Source organism: Gopherus evgoodei, chromosome 8 (assembly GCF_007399415.2).
Source record: "Gopherus evgoodei ecotype Sinaloan lineage chromosome 8, rGopEvg1_v1.p, whole genome shotgun sequence".
NCBI classification, from domain to species: domain Eukaryota; kingdom Metazoa; phylum Chordata; order Testudines; family Testudinidae; genus Gopherus; species Gopherus evgoodei.
The window spans coordinates 79852353-79869731 of NC_044329.1; the positions used below are offsets into that span (position 1 = coordinate 79852353).

Below are 17379 nucleotides of genomic sequence, written 5' to 3' on the forward strand. Positions count from 1 at the left end.
TGCCTGCTATTACTGTAATTTCAGTGGGCCAACTCATGATAGTCAGAATTATGCTTGGTTATAAGTTTTTGCAGACTCAGACCCTTAATTTATAACAAAACTGTGTTCACGAGAAAAACCCTGTGTATCCACAACCATGATATAGCCACAATGCAATGCAGAGTGCTAAATTTGCATCACTTTGGGAAATAGTTCTCGTTCAACTTACATAATATTGTAGCCATAGAGAAGATAAGCTGTAGACATGTCAGGTGGAGGTATGAAACCTTTTCCTCTTCTGCACAAAACTTTTCCATAGGCTGGATGTGTGCAGAGAATATTTCCTCTGATTTTTTTCATTGGTGGTAAGAGGCATCTCTTTGTTAGGTATTTGTACAGTGAATAGCAATGCAGCCCTGCTCCATGACTAGGGCCCCAAAGGTTACAACAATGTTGCTGCTACTACTAGAGCAAGGCTATAAACATGGCTTGTATCAATAAGAAATCGGGTCCTTAATCTGCCTTTGAGGCAGTGGGAGCTGGAAACCCCATTTAATAATGGTTGTCAACAGCGGGGTCATCCCTATCCTATTAAGTTTTTTTTTTTTTTTTTTTTTTTACCATAAATGGGGCAAAAAACTTTTCAATAAAATTCCACAAAGCATGCTTGAGACTTATTTCTTAAAAGTTCTGGAAAATTTTGTTCTCCTCCTCCTCCTCCTCCCTGTAACAGGCTAAATACTTCTCAGTGCCAGATGACAGACCCATTGTTGACAACGCTTGAGGCTAACAGCTCAATCTGCTAGTATACCGGAATTGCACATAACTTGTTCTTCAGTGTTCTCCCACAAAAACTGTCCACTTTCAGCCCAGCCTTTGATCGCCTTACCAAAGCCTGGATCCCCAAGGGTCAATGGAAAGTAAGAGAAGCATACCATAAATATTTCCCCATTTATCTCCTTTTGAGTTTGATAGTTTAGTTATGCAAGTGTACACCTAATAAATGGCTTTGGTGATTCACTCCTCTGAACTTGGCTTCCGTGTTTAATCATTCCACAAATACAGCATTGATTCATTTTTGCCTCCACCTTGATTCATTTTTAACTGCATGGAAAAAAAATTCTACTACTGTGCATGAATACAGAGTAACATTGAGAAAGGAGATTTATAAAATCTTCTGCCTATGTTACATCAAATTAAACACAGTTTTAATATCTAAAATTAATCCAACTTTAAAACAAGGTAACACTTACACAGAAATCAGTAAAATTGTGGTTTAGCAAATTTTGAAATAATTAAAGACTTGCTTTTAGGCTGAGATGGTTTAGGGCAAATTTCAGGCTGGAGTATATTACAGGCAACATAATAGCTCCTTTTAACTCTGTTGAAAAACTTGCTCAAGATTAAACACTAACAAACCTCTGAATATAGCAGCCCTATATGGTGAAGTCCGTTGAACTGTTTTCCATCACTGAGAGATTTATGCAGGAAAACAAATCTGCATTTTAATATATAATTTTCTGCACAGAGACATCCCTCAGGATGTCCCTTCCTTACCAATCTTTTGGCAGTTTTTTAAACTGTTACCACTAAACAATCTTCCCCAAGTTATAAAAGCAAAACTTTTATTTAAATGGACAGTTTGTGAAAATACAAGTTTCCAAAACAGTTATACTGATATGCATACATGCCACATGAGCTACTCAGTGTGGTGTGCATTGACAGTTACTCACATTACATTTAGTTGAGAAAGTACAAGCTGTGCACAGTAAGAGCAATTGTGCTAATCCCCACTGCCCAAGTGGGGACGGGAAAGTGGGATATACTTCTTGTAACACTTGCCCTTACAGAGGTTACACAGTCAAAACAATACTGGACCCCTAGATTAGCAGGGTTTTTGTTTTTTTAATAAAGTATTCTCTGGGGATGACTTGGATAGACCATTTGTGGCCAGTGGAAATGTAGCTAGGCTGTCCAATACAAAAAGTACAACAAGCTGGAAAGTAAGTGGATCACAAGGAGAATGCATGTCGACAGAATACTAAATGTTGTATATTAACCAAGTCACACAACATTTCCTCATATTATAACCACACTTAATACATTTGTGTATTTTATAGGAAATATTAAGTTTTACTAGAAGATTTAAAACAAATAAGTCAACTTAGTCTAAGGCTGTCAATAATAAATTTCACAAGCACTAAGTCCTTTTCCTCATTGAACAAGTACATCAGACAGCTACCTTTCCCACACCTCAGCAATGAACTTCAGCAATGACCCGACGTGGGTGGGGGAGGGGGAGGAAGTATGTCACTTGTCTTGCTTATTCAGTATTTGGTATCTGAGTGTCAGCAAGGAAGGGTTTTGGTAATGTGAACACTTGTCTTCTACATTTGGACTACAACCATAAATTCACTTCACATAGGCCACTGAACAGCCATTGGAAGATGTTTCTATCACTAGTAACAAGAAATGGACTTGAAATTGTGATTTTAAAAAAGGTAAAATGCTCCATATTCTACTTCCAATTCATGATGCCAACCTTCCTCCACCAGAAACATATTTCTGGTAATTTTTCAGAAACCTTTTCCATACAGTACAAGAAAAGCAGATCACTACATGCCATGAAAATAAACACACTCAAAATGAGTATCTGAAATTCAACTAATACTGTGTGATATTTTCATGTGAAGCAAAGATCAAGGAAATAATGGAATTGGGTGTCTTCTCACTGTCTGCTATCATTTAAAAAAATGATGCAGCAAAGCCTCTTTTGCAGTTATTCTTGTAGCCGGGTTTAGATCCAGTAGCTTATCAAGTAGATCATAAGCCTCATCAGGAACTCTGTCCCATCCTTTCAAATCAGCTGCCTTTTCTGTTACCTTAATTTCCAAGCCATTGTTACCTTCATGACAGTTCTTCAGAGCCTGGATTTTTTCCCCTGGTGGTTGGGGAGCAAACTCTACCTTTTTGTCTGTGTCAGCTGCCAAAGCAGGTTCATAAAAATAGTTGGTGTGCACATCACTTGTTGTTTTAGTACAGCTGCTATTTGTTCCTCTCAGTCTTTCACAGAGTGTTCTTAAATCCTGTGCTGGGACCTCTTTAGTACACAGTATTGATTTGCCTAGGAGGAAAATATGGTGTTTAGTAAGCATTGTTTTAATACACACATACAATTGCAAAAAAACCCTGAAGTTTATTTGCAATTGTGAGACCTCTCAAAGGCCATAGCTGTCCTTTGTTTAGGTGCCTTCTTTCAAAAATTCTCTCTCAAAAAAGAAATGATCACTCTCCCATGGTTTCCAGCAAGCTGAGTCCAGCATTCTGCGGCGATGGCCCCATTGAGAACAACTGACATCTGGTAGCCCTTTTGAAGAGGGTACTTCTACATGAAATACTCTAATACATAACCTTGTTATCTTCCTGAAAAATGCAACTAAGTAAGACGATGTTATGGGAAAATTAATTCTTAAGCGAACCCAATGTAAATAGGGGCAATTAGGTTCCAGGGACTTTTTTTTCCCAGACAATAGACTATTACTTACACTTTTAAACAAACAATTTAATACTGTACACAGCAATGACGATGGTGACGCTTGGTTGAGGTGGTGAAGTGAGAGGGTGGGATATTTCCCAGGGAATGCCTTACTGCTAAATGAACTAGCAATCAGCTGAACCCTCAAGGGTTAACACGTTAATACAGCCTTACACTCTACAAGGCAGCACAAATAGAGGGAGTGGAGAAAGCATGGCAGAGAGAGACATGTGAGAGATGCACATTGCCTTTTTAAATCAGCAAGTTGAGACAGTAGCTCCTGCCAACAAGCTCCCTCTGTCCTGAGCTCTGTCGCCACCCTACTCTATGGAAATGGGGTAAGTGGGGTGCAGGAGCAGGGGGACACTCTGACATTGGCCTCTTTCTCTTCCCCCTCGCCCCCCCACCACCACCACAGCAAGCAGGAGGCTCCAGGGAGCAGCTCCAAGGCAGAGAGCAAGAGCAGCACATGGCAGTGTGGGGAGGGACAGCTGAACTGCCAGTAATTGATAGCCTGCTAGGCAGCTGCTGCACAGGGAACTTAGGGGGAACATGGAGCTGACAGTAGGGCTGCCAGTCCACCCTAGTTCCAAGCCCCCACCAAGCTGCTCTTCCTGCACGTAGTGGACAAAGCAGGTGGCTGCCAAAAGAGGTTATAAGGGAACACTGCAGAACTTTAAACGAGCATGTTCTCTAATTGATCAGCAATGTAACAATGAAACAATGTTAACTGGGATGACTAAGTGAGGAGTTACTGTATTCTTACCCCAGCTTAAGTAGTAAATTGGGGGAGGTTACCATTAATCCTACAAAAAGTCATGAAATGTAGCTTATATAGAAGATTTCAGTGACTTACTTTGAACTACCCTTATAGTTATCTGTTATTCCAGTATTAAGATCATTTTTTGGGGAAAAGAGACTTAATTAGTTGTAACAAAGTAATTAAGCCAATTAGCTGAAAATTCTGTATTCAAGAATGTGTTCTAATTTTGGGGAAGATATGCAGTATTCCTCATACATAAAGTGGGTAAATCCCTGCTTTAATTACAAAACCCAGCTCAGTCATGGAATCACTGGCAGTGTTTCCATAACATACTGCATACTCTGTATTTGGATGACCTACGACACCAGGGGTAGGCAACCTATCTATGCATGTGTACCGAAGGCGGCACACAAGCTGATTTTTCAATGGCACTCACTGCTTGGGTCCTGGCCACCAGTCCGGGGGGCTCTGCATTTTAATTCAATTTTAAATGAAGCTTCTTAAACATTTTACAAACTTTATTTACTTTACATACAACAGTTTATATATTATAGACTTATAGAAAGACCTTCTAAAAATGTTTATGTATTACTGGCACGCAAAACCTTAAGTTAGTGAATAAATGAAGACTTGGCACACCACTTCTGAAAGGTTGCCGACCCCTGTACCACACTAATTACATTTGAAGAAAAGATCTCTCATACTTGTTTTTGGATAAGTTATTTGTGAAGTGGCAAATAACTGCCTATTCCTCATTTCTCTCAAGTTATATGAACACTAAACATTTTACTTTCCTTTTGCTAGCTTTTGCATTTTTCCTATATTTAATACTTTCCTTATATAGACTTGGTAGTCATGACGTTTTTGTATTGCCATTTTGCAGCAGGCTCAAGTTTCTGGCCCCATAGAAAACAGCAGAGTAGCATTCTGGAGTTGTAGGAGGTGAGGCAAAAGTGCTCTTACTTAAATTGAGGCTACTGGTGGCTTTGCCATCTGTCCTGCAATATTCTACATCATCCAGAGATGCACTTCGTGAAATTGACCCATTGTGTGACTTTGAAAAGCTTTTTTTTGTTTGATCCCAATGCTCATCAAATAGTGAAAACTAACATTTAAACCACTTCTGGCCAGACACACCAACTTTAAGATGATATAACCAATTTACGTGTGTTTTACAACCACTACCTTCGATTACGAGAAATAAAGAAACATGAAAACCCAATTTACCTTTTCTTTCTTTATGCTGTTTTCCATAATTTGCATCTCCCAGTTTGGAGAATGAAAATTGTCATCAGTTTCACTTTCAGATATTAAATGCTGCAATGCTTGAGTTATAAACAATGGAAAGGAGGGAAATGTTTACTTGTATAAAAAAATCCTGTTTCCACTGGAATATTTTTAATCCCAAATATTTCTAATGGCTTTTAAACAACCTAATAGTTACTATATCCATATTTTCAGCCACATTGATTTAAAACTCCACGGCACTTTCTGAAGGAATATGGATGTTGGTTAGCTCAAATGTTCTAACCAAATTCCTGTAGGAATCATTACATAGTTGCTATATGCCATTCCCAAAATTGCTGCATTTCATTGAAGGGCAATATATAGTTGGTAAGGAGTTTGAGAATTCTTTAGGATGAACAGCACTATATAAATGCAAATTATAAACATTAAACATATTTTCTGTGATTAAACTTGCATACCAAACGTTTTCGCAGCCTGAATAGTTTCTCTGGATCCACGAATAGTCATGATTTGTGCCAAAGCAGTTAAATCATCACTTGCTTTGTAAAATGGATACCGTCCACTGAGCAAAGAAAGGAATATGATTCCTGCAGACCACATATCAATTGCTGCAATTGAAAGCAAGCTTTTAGTAAAAAAGAACCCACAACTTTATCACCTAGACTCTTAAAAAAAAAAACAAAAAAAAACCCTGATGACCAGCAAAGTTTCAAAAGAAATAATGTGATGAATTACTTATTCATTTTGTTGAAATGTAAACTACATGGTTAAAGTTGTAGATTAGTACAGTTTTAGGGCTGTCTTAAGGCAGCAGTGGTCAATTTAGTGGGTCTGGTGAAGACCCACTAAATCGACAGCAGAGTGCTCTCTGGTCAACTCCGATCCACCTCTGGGAAAAGTAAGGGAAGTTGACTGGAGAGTGTCTCCTGTCAACACAGAGCAGTGAAGACTCTGGGGTAAATTGACCTAAGCTATGTTGACTCCAACTATGTTATTCACATAGCTCAGTGGTTCTCAAACTTTTGTACTCGTGACCTCTTTCATATAGGAAGCCTCTGAGTGTCACTCCCCCCCTTTTAAAAAGAAACAAACTTAAATATATTTTAATATTTATACCATTATAAATGGTAGAGGCAAAAATGGGGTTTGAGGTGGAGGCTGACAGCTTGCGGCCACTCCCCCCGCCCCCCATAATAACCTTGTGACCCCCAGTTTGAGAACCCCTTACATAGCTGAAGTAGCATAACTTAGGTTGACTAACCCTAATGGTAGTGAAAACAAGCCCTTAGTTCCCAGTCCTGTAAGCACATGCATAGCTTGACCCATATGAATAGTCCTATGACTTTTATGGAACCACTCTAAGTAGAGTTAGAATTTACTTCAGTATTTGCAGGATCAAGGCCTTAATCTGATGCTAGTTTTAAGCACACAGTCACAGTATGCAGATATAGCTCTAGCCAGTACTAAGTCTTTTAGGTAGGGGAAAAAATATTAGGCTGGTGGATTACAATGTTTGCCAATAACCATTAACTTAGTGTTTTAGTAAAAATACATGCTCTAGAGATTATCTAAAAATTTGCCTAGAGAAAAGGAAGGTTAAAATATACAGCCAGCACTAATTCCAAATAATTAAATATCTGAAGTAATTAATTTTTTCCTGTAACAGTGGATGATTATTTGGCAATTCCAAATGGATTTATCATACTGAAGACTTTACCTCTAACCTGAAATCACCTGATAAAGTAACCACCATAAGAAATGTAGCACTTAGGAGTTGTTAATTGTTTTCAAAGTTTTATGAAGAGTACAACTGTAATGGAGAAAGTTGCCCAAACATGATGGAAACTTTCAGCACTAGTTATGAGAATATCTGTAACTAGCATGGCTACCCCTCTGATACATGAGAATATCTGTCTGCCATCATTTTTTGAGGAATGGTGGGGAAAGGAAAAGAGGGGTTGAACAGTTCTCTGTGTTCGAGAGAAAAATAACAGCTTTTGTCTTTTTTTTAAAAAAAGGCCAAGGGAATTCAAATTATACAGATCTGAATTTAATTATTTCATTTACAAAGACTCAGAGCTCTGAATATGTAAAGTGCTAAGTTACCTGAAATTGTCAAACTAGTAGTTATACTCTTTAATGAAGAAATAGCTAAACAGATGGAGTTATGGGCACACAGCTGCAAAGTGGTATTTGCACTTCTGCAGGAGGATCTCAAAATTATAATAATTGATGAAGTTAGCATTAGACCCTTGGGGGGTAGTTAAATATTAGCCTCACTTTATGGATGGGGAAGCAGAGTCCTAGACATTACAGGTTAGATCTACAGAGGTATTTAAGTGCCTAACTGCCTCTTTAGGCATTTATATCCATGATTTAGGTGCCTCTGACATTCTCAAAACTGCCACTCACCTGTTGCCTAATCCTGTAGATGACTAAATTTGCACAGGTCAGCATTTGCAGAGTTAAGTGCTGATGCCACCACTAAATTAAACTAATCCAAGCCCTACCTCAAACCAAGCCATGAAACAGCATTCTCAATTTAGGCATTCTCCTGCAGATTGGCACGTGTGTCTATTTGCTTAGAATACTAACCTTGGGTGTGAGGGACCTGACTTGAACCCAGCTCTCCCACATCTCAGGTGACTGTCCTAGCCACCAGACAACTGGGTATATAGGTGTGGGAATCTCTCCTGTTGAAACTGTTGCTCTTTGTATAAATATTCAGAGAGCAATACTGACTATAACCAAATGGTTAGGGCATTCACATTGGATGTGGGAGATCTGGGGTCAAATCCCTGTCCCAATGATTATTTAATACAAAGTGGAACCGTTCCAACAGGTTAGATTGGCATGTGTGTCTGTTTGCTTAGGTCACTCACGTGGGATGTTGGTTCAAGTCCCTGCACTGCCTGACTTGAAGCAGGAACTTGAACCCACAACCCAAATGAGTGTCTTAACCTCCAGGACATTGGGTATTCCAGAATGTCTCTTTTTTTGGGTGGAGAGAACATGAAAGGCCTGGGTTTCAGCTGCTAGGGTACTGGATACCTAAGTAGCTCACCTGGTTCAGGCACTTAACTCTAGAAGGTTCATGGTTGAGGGAGGTGCCTACCTCTAGGCCTGTCAGTCAGGCACTTAAGGCCCAGATCAATGTGAGTTAGGTGCCTAAATACCACTGAAGATCTGGGTCTAAGACCCACCCCTGACCTCTGCTTTTTACTCTGGGTTAGCTTAGGTGGCTCCTCACTCAGTTTGTTGGCTTCTGACATTGCCTCCCTTGACTGCCTAACTCTCTGCAGCTTGGGTGCCTAACATGGAGCTGAGGAGTCCACTAGGTAGCAGGGCATGTAGGGGTTAGGAGTTGCAACATTGAGCATGTAACACAATATCTTTGTGGATCCTGCCTGAAGTGACGTAAGCCACAAAAATAAGTCTGGGAGAACTAGGATTAGGACACATCTCTCAACCTTATGCTTTAAACCCTAAAATTCATTGCTCTCAATGATTTAATCCATGATTTGAGTGTTTGCATTTCTTATTTCTCATGTATCATAACTTAACTACTCCACTAACTATTGCCTTTTATTAGTCTCACTTTTCACAAACGTTCTCCTTTCCACAGTATTTACATCAGCTATGTGGCTGACAGACTAACCATCTTTTCCACTTTGAACTACTAGGCTACAGAAGTCTTTATCTTTAGATTTTTTGAACTCAAAAAAGGAGTGTGTGTTTTAACTGGCAACCTAATACAAGTGCACATCTCAATAAGAAAAAAGGAAAGCTTTATGCAGTCTGAACCCTGACTTTTCTATCCAGGAGGAAGAGTTTTGGGGATCAGAGGAACCCGTTCAGAAGCAATCTTGATTACTCAAGATATTAATTTTATTAAGGCTGTTCATCTCACATCCATTGATTTCTGGATGCCTGCACAGATCAAATAGTCTACATCAGCTTTTCCTGTAGACTTTTAAGAATGTTTGCAGACATACTATGTTAATTATACTTGCTCTGAAAGCACATTGTTTGATAGACTCTCTTTAAAAGCATCTAAAAGTATAAACAGGGTGGGGGAGGGGGAGGAGAGAAGGGCACTTCAGAACATTTAAATTGACACAAAGCCAAAATGTTGGACAAAAGCTGAAAGTTTTGTCTTTTTAAAAAGAAACTCTACTGAACTGCTGCATGTGGCTCTTTACCTTAAATGAATGAAAGATTTATTTTAAAAAACATTAACTTGTTCTTCATTCTGAGTAATGAACACTCTAATTAAAAAAACAAAACACCACAACAACCAGGAAATGCTTGAATAATGTTAGAAAGGACAATAAAATGAATTCCATATGTAAACAGAAAAGGAGTTCTTAGACTCAGAGAAAGTAATATGCACAAATGGGGAAAACCCAAGTGTAGAAGAGTCACTAAATTCAGTCTGAGGCATACTACCTGTAGTCTGAGTAGGGCACTTAGTTAACACCTCTGGTGCTCTGAATCCTGGTGTACCTGCCCTAGGAGCAACTTGCTGATGTCTTGTAATAAAAAAGAAGAGCACATTTAAGAGTGTAATAGGAAACAGAATTCATAATGTTTCTAGTTACAACAGAAGACTTTTAAAACCATTAAAACCATTTCTAACATATGCTTCCATGAGACATGTCAACATTGTGGTATGTTCACGTATTAACATTTTAAACAGGCAATAGTAGATATGTTGAATACAGACAATATTTAGAGTGAGAACAGTATACAAATAAGTTGCATGCTTCTATCATGATTATGTTTTCAGTTCCATTCAGCTGCGGTATGATTTCTATTAAGGGCTGGCTTACATGGGGAGATTCAGAAAAGATAAGATGAATTAACTTCACACTTTTAGTTAAAGCACATAGCTTAAGGCCACTTTACTTTTGAATATGAGCATCCGCACAGGTGTGATGAAGTTAAAGCACATACAAACATTTAGTTAATTCATCTTAAAATTCTGAGTGTCCCCCATGTAGCCCTACCTGTCTGGCTTGCAGGGGTCAGGTTTGTTTTCTGAATTAGTAACTTGAACCCCCTCATGCTCAGGAAAAATGGCATGTTTGACTAACAAGATTAAATGATTGTCAAAATACAGTCACATCAGACCAGGAAGTAAGGGAACACATAGTATTTTGGAAACCACACCCAGTAAACAGAACTTTCTCATTAATGCAAAGAATTGTTGGAATAACCCACATCCCTGATGGAGGAATGGCTCATATGAATGGAAGCTAACTCCACATATGGGATGGATTTGAATTAAATGCCAAATTGTTTGGCCAGTCTGACTATTAAGGCGTGTACATGATAAATGTCCTTTACAATTTACTTACTTACAATTTACATGTCTAGAGAAAAAAAACCTAACTTCCCTCCCTGTCTTAGGCTACAAGACAAAATTAACAGTTTTCCTTTTAGCGATGAACAACCAAATGTGCAGAAAACAGTATGTTAAAGGGCAACCAAAATGCCTTATAAATACTAGAATGTATGTATTTCAACGTTTGTTGAAATTTCATATGAAAAAAGACAATTTCAGATGTGTTATTACTATTTTTTGGAACAGTTCACACAGTGTAAGTTTCGAGATAAAAGTTAAATTTGTTTAACAAATATGTTTCCTCTTATTTACTTGCCAAGACCTGAGTTCATGGTTCTATATTTCCCTTGCACAGCACTTAAAGGCTGCTGAGTGTTCTTGTAGGTGCCTAGAAATATCTACAATAAAAGGAAGACATGACTGACCCTTGCAAGAGAAATATGGAACCCTGAATTCAGGTCTTGACTGCTTAGCTAAGTAGTGCCTACATTTGTCAAATGTAGGGTTTTAAGATGTAAAGTTTTCATAAATTAATAAAGTAAAATAATTTTACATTTTCAGGTTTTGGGGGGGGTTGAACAGCATTTCAGTTCATTTTTAAATGTGGTTTGGCCTACACTTAAATTTTGCTGACATAGCTATGTCTGTTAGCTCTGTGACATTTCACATCCCTAACAGACATAGCTATTCCAGCAAAGTCTTAGTGCAGATGTAGTTATTGCATGAAAGAAAAAAAAAACCCTCTTCCTCGTTTAGCTTATTCTGTTTGGGGAACTAGTTTAAGCTATGCTGCCAAAATAACTGTTTTGCTGGTTTAATCATAGAATTATAAAGCTGTAGAGCTGGAAGGGCCCTCAAGAAGAAGTCATCAAGTACTAAGGCAGGACCAAGTAAACTCAGACTATTCCTGACAGGTGTTTGTCCAACCTGTTTTTGAAAACCTCCAATTATGGGGATTACATAACCTCCCTTGGAAGCCTATTCCAGACCTTTATACCCTGAAGAGTTAGAAAGGGTTTTCAAATATCTAACCTAAATTTCTTCTGATTAAGCCCATTACTTCCTTCTTGTCCTGCATTGATGGACATGAAGAACAACTTGTCACGGGCCTTACAGATATTACCATATCTGAGGACTTATCAGATCCCCAACTCAGTTTTTTCCTCAAAACCTTTTAGCCTTTCCTCATAGGTCAGATTTTCCAAATCTTATCATTTTTGTTCCTCTCCTCTGGACTCTCTCCAGTTCATCCACATGTTTCTTAAAATGTAGCACCCAGAATTGGACACAGTTCTCCAGCTGGGGTATAAAGTAGAGTGGACAATTACATCCCATGTCTCACAAACAACACTCTTCCTAATACATCCCATAATATTAGCCTTTTTTCAAAATGGCTCATTGTTGGCTCATTCAATTTTTGATCTACTATAAACCCCAGATCCTTTTAAGCAGCAGCACCATCTAGCCAATTATTCCCTATTTTGTAGTTGTGCATTTGATTTTTCCATCCTACGTGAAGTACTTTGCACTTGCCTCTACTGAATGTCATCTTATTGATTTCAGACTAATTCTCTAATTTATCAAGGTTGTTTTGCATCTAATCCTGTCCTCCCAAGTGCTTGCAATACCTCCAAGTTTGGTGTCATCCACAAATTTTATAAGTGGACTCTCCACTCCACTATCAAAGTCGTCAATGGAAATATTGACTACTACCAGACCCAGGACTGATCCCACTAGATACACTCTCCCAGTATGATGCTAAGCTATCAATAACTATTCCGATAACCAGTTTTGCAAGTTTTCTCCTAGACCACATTTCCCTAGCTTGCTTGTGAGAATGTCATGTGGGATCAAATGCCTTACTAAAAATCAAGGTATCACATTTATTGTCCCCCTCCCCCGCTCCAATCCACTAGGCCAGTAACCCACTCAGAGAAATAAATTAGGTTGGTTTGACATGTTCTTGACAAATCCATCTTGGCTAATCCTTATAACTCTGTTATCCTCTAGGTCATGCCTGCACAACATATGGCCGGACGCTCACTGTGCGGCCCGCGACGGGGAATCAAAGGACTCTGGGCTCCCCGCAGCAGCGGGGAGCCCAGAGCCCTTTAAATCCCAGCCACAGCTGGGAATCAAAGGGCTCTGGGCTGCCTGCACAGATTCCCAGCTGTGGCTGAGATTTAAAGGGCTCAGGGCTCCCTGGCAGCTCCAGGCAGTCTAGAGCCCTTTGATGGCTCCGGTGGATGGGCTGGGGCTGGGATTTAAAGGGCTTGGGCTCCCCTCAGCGGTAGGAGCTCTAGGCCCTTTAAATCCTTGCCCCAGCCCCGCAAAGCTCCAGTTTCCCCCAGCCACCAGAGCCCCAGGCCCTTTAATTTGCCCCTGACAGCTCCCAGCCACCTCTTCAGCTGGGAGCCCCTGATTGATTTAAAATCAAGTATCACCTCCCCACCCCCAACCTTCCTTTTTGACCTACAGCTGTTTTGGTGGGGTGCGCTGGGGAAGGAGGGTTTGTTTCTGCAGGGCTGGGCAGTGCTGGGGCGGGGTGTTTCCGTGGGCTGGGAGGTCCGGGGGGGGGGAGGATGTTTCCATGGGGCTGTTTTCTTTGGAGTAATGTGGCCCTCGCTGCTTTATGAGTTGTGCAGGCCTGTTCTAGGTGCTTATAAATTGATTGAATCATTTGTTCCAGTATCTTTCCAGGTATCCAAGTTAGCCTGAGTGCTCTAATTCCCTGGGTACTCTTTTTTTTTTTAACCCTTTTTAGCAAAGACTGAAACAAAATAGGCATTGAACACTTCAGCCTTCTTGATGGCATCTGTTACTAGCTTTCCTTTCCTGCAATAGTGGACCTACACTATTACACACTGTTTCTGCATTGAGAAGGGTAACTGCTATAGGAGAGGGGTGTGTGTGTGAGTGAGTGAGAGAGAGAGAATATATAGGAAAACCCATCTAGGTGTAAATAAGACCTGTTACAAACCCATTTCAGAATTTTATTGCAGAGAATTGTTAAGCTATTATCTTATTGAAATTAAAAGTCCCCCACACCTTAAAGGAACAGTCTCTATATACACTAACATCCAATGGAGAAAACTCTTTCAATGTCAAACTGTTTTAACTACAAATAAATTGCATTTATCTGCAATGAGAAAGTTAGCACTGGAAGTGAGAACCATATAAAATCCATGACCTTTGTCAGGTTAGAATACACTGTGTTTTAATACATGTAACTTGCATAGGTCTAATGCTATCTTTCATTTACTAAATCAACTGTCCAATAAATCTAAGTTTCTAACCTTGCTTGACAGCACAGAAGTTGATTTTACAGAATCATCAAAAGCAAATTACCTTGAAAGGCAAACACTGCAAACTCTATCTGTTGCATAACAGTCACAGGTCAAGATAGCTGGGTAACTGTTGGCAGCTTTCCTGGCTACACCATTGTTCACTGCTTTTGTAGAAATCTTCTTCTTTGTTGCTAATTTTCTAGATGCAACATCCATCACTTTTGATTGCTTTATGAGCTGTAATATAGATGTTATGTTCTAAATATTAGAAATTTAAATGCTATTTCCATTTTGCTTCATTATTCCGCTTCCCCTTCCATTAGTGTAGAAAGCACTAACATATGTTACCAGTTTTAAGAGGAAAGCACCAGTCTTATTTACTGATAACGCAAAGGCTAATAAGAGTAGCAAGGGATTTAAGATTCGTAAAGTTAGTGGTGATTTTCTTGGGAAATTAGACTTTCAGTGACTACTACTAATTAATATCCACAATATATTCATAAGTACTTTGAAATTACAGTAATGTTTACCAGTATAATGTTTAGTTATTGGCTAGGGTTTTGTCTCTTTTGTTTTTAATTAAAACACTCTGTGCAAAAATGGGAATGGAAAAACACTAAGAAGTGAGATAGATGCTAGTATTTGGCTATATTATTTCAAAGCCAAAACTGCCAAGTTAAAATATCACTGTTGGCCAAACCCTCTGTCTTTGTTCATAGTTATGGCTTTTCTTGCTAATGTCTAGTTTTTCACTAGACATCATGCCCTGATTATAAACAGTATAGTAAAAATGTTTATTACAAACTTTGTCTGTTTTCTCTGTAGCCTTATCAACTGCAGAACACAAAAGCAAGCTTTTGGAGTAATTTCTAAGCTACATAGATACACAGATAGAAAAAGATTAATTACTATATAAACAAAATCATGTGGGGCAACAGCTAGACCATAACAGTAACTACTGTCACTCCAATAGCTTGAAAAAAAATCACTTAAGTCTTTAGTAAATGTAAGACTTTGCTAAAATGCCAATTCTGTTCAATAATTGTTAGTGCCACAACAAGTCACTAATAGTAGTCAGGGATATCTAGTACTAAAGCACAGTTAAGTTCCACAACTATTGAAGTGTATAATTGATTGTGTTCCTGGTGAGCAGTATTGCTTACTTTTATTGTGGGGCTGTCCTGGTATGTGGAGCTATGGATATTAAAATTTCTCTCTCCAAAGACAGAGCGCTGGACAGAATGGTGCGCAGACCCATCCTACAACAATGAAAAAAGGACAATAAGAATTATCTGTAACGCTGTCAGCTGTAATCTAACAGTATTTAAAAGTATGATGTGACATAAGGCAAAAACAGCTGCATGCAAGTCATTTCCAGGCACCAGCTTACTGTGGATGAAGACAACATAGTCTAGACAAAACCATAAACATGCTTACAAAACACATCCCTTCAGAAATATGCCAAGACACCCTGAAATTTACACGTACAGCAGTTGTACTTTGATGTGCAACTAAACTTGAGATGAGAAACTTTGTGGGGAGGGAAGCCATGGTATGTATTGCTAAAATGTTAACTACTTTTATATAAGGAGATTCAGGGGCTCACTAAACATTACTGCATTTTACACAGCATGCAGCATTACATAAGAATCCACTATTTTTATTGTTAGATATAGTAGACACTGAAGTAATGTTCAAAGCCTATATAGTTATTCAGAAACTAGTTCCATTTTTACAAACAGTTTAACTCTTACAAAACGTTTCTAACATGTTGCATAAGTGCACACACAGTAAGATTTGGAATTGGAGCCTGACAAATTGTTTTAGTATTACATCTCCCCCTGTTGGATGAAATAATACATTAAATAAACTCATGTGGCAATATTAGTTAAAAAGACTCAGAACCTTTCCTCCTTTTCCTTGTTTAATCTGCATTTGTGAAAGCGAGCAGCACCATTTATCAGGTGTTTTTGAGGCTGACTGTTGAGCTATCTGTCTAGATGCTGTAACATTGACAGAAACCCTGTTTCCCAAAGTTAGGTGAGGCTTATTTTGTGAGCAACTTTCCTGTTGGCTTTCAGACTGGGCAACTCTGAGTAGTTCTATTTTCGTATCAGGGGTTCCTTGTGCCAAACCAAAATCTACTAGGGCATACCTAGAAGACACAAATTTAAAAAGACAATTTAAGAAAATTATACTATTCAAAAAACCCAGTTCCTTAGAACAGAAGCTAAGGTATACATTGGCATTTATCCCACACAAGAGGCAGAGTTTGAAAATTTAGCTGACTCCTCTTACCCAGATGCTTTAAACATATTAACCAGGTGAAATATAATTGTTCCACTATATTCACTGCAATTTAAAGAACAGTTATGCTGTAACCATAATAGAAAATTGATCATCAAATGAATGTTTTTAAAAAAGTCTCATTCTTAGGGTGGTGAAATATAAAAAAAATTATCCAATACAGTTTGACAAACAGTCAGTAATCACTGAATACTAATTAATAAGCCCTGCTTACTATTATTTTGTTACTTATTTTCTCTTCTTCCATTTTCTGTTCTTTTCTTATGTGTTATTTCCAGTGTCAAAATCCTTCCCCCTGCATCCCTTATCTTACCTTTACCTAATCCCTATATTTTGTCAATTTCCCTCAAATTTTATACACACCCACACACACTGGGCTTGAAAATTTTACTAAGCATTTAATAGACAGAAGATTAAACCTAATAGTTTCAGACTTATGAAAGATAGTGGACATTACTGGCAAGGGGCAAATGTCCAAGCAAGAAGTCAATACCCACCTTGTATCCCCACCAAGCTACTAAAAAAATGGGATGATGCTGGAAATTTCTATTCCCCACATCTCACTGGCTACTATGAGACTGGGTGGGTCTCTGCTACTTTAATCTTTCCCCAGGCTTCAGGAAGATCTGAGTGGAATGTCTTTGCTACTTTATCCTTCTTTCAGCTTTCTGGCTGCTACCAAAGAGGGCTTTACAACCCCTCTCATCAGTCTCACCTTTAGCTTCCATTCCCCTAGTCAATAACTCCAGTGCCCGCCTCCACTATTGTTCACAACTACCTCAGACAACAACAGCTGAGTGAATCTGACTTGATTCTTATCAATTTCACTGCTGTCCAACAGTAACAGTGAAAACAGACAAGACCTATTGGTTTTCACAATGCTGAAATTGTTGCAGATTTCAGCAACACCACT

General features: G+C 38.8%; 1 protein-coding gene across 3 annotated transcripts in view; it reads right to left on the reverse strand.

The window, feature by feature from the left end:
• Nucleotides 1-1105: 1105 nt before the first annotated feature.
• The window catches only part of CDC7 (cell division cycle 7), a 32346-nt gene continuing 16072 nt past the window's right edge, over nt 1106-17379 (reverse strand). For 2 of the 3 annotated variants that reach the window (XM_030573724.1, XM_030573722.1), the window contains 6 exons: nt 16065-16314; nt 15323-15418; nt 14221-14396; nt 9975-10057; nt 5984-6133; nt 1106-3103 (listed from right to left, as the gene is read on the reverse strand). In XM_030573724.1, coding sequence (XP_030429584.1) covers nt 2721-3103; nt 5984-6133; nt 9975-10057; nt 14221-14396; nt 15323-15418; nt 16065-16314 — 1138 coding nt within the window. In that variant the 3' untranslated portion in view covers nt 1106-2720. The remainder of the gene's footprint in view (nt 3104-5983; nt 6134-9974; nt 10058-14220; nt 14397-15322; nt 15419-16064; nt 16315-17379) is intronic. The other variant, XM_030573723.1, reaches the window with a different exon arrangement.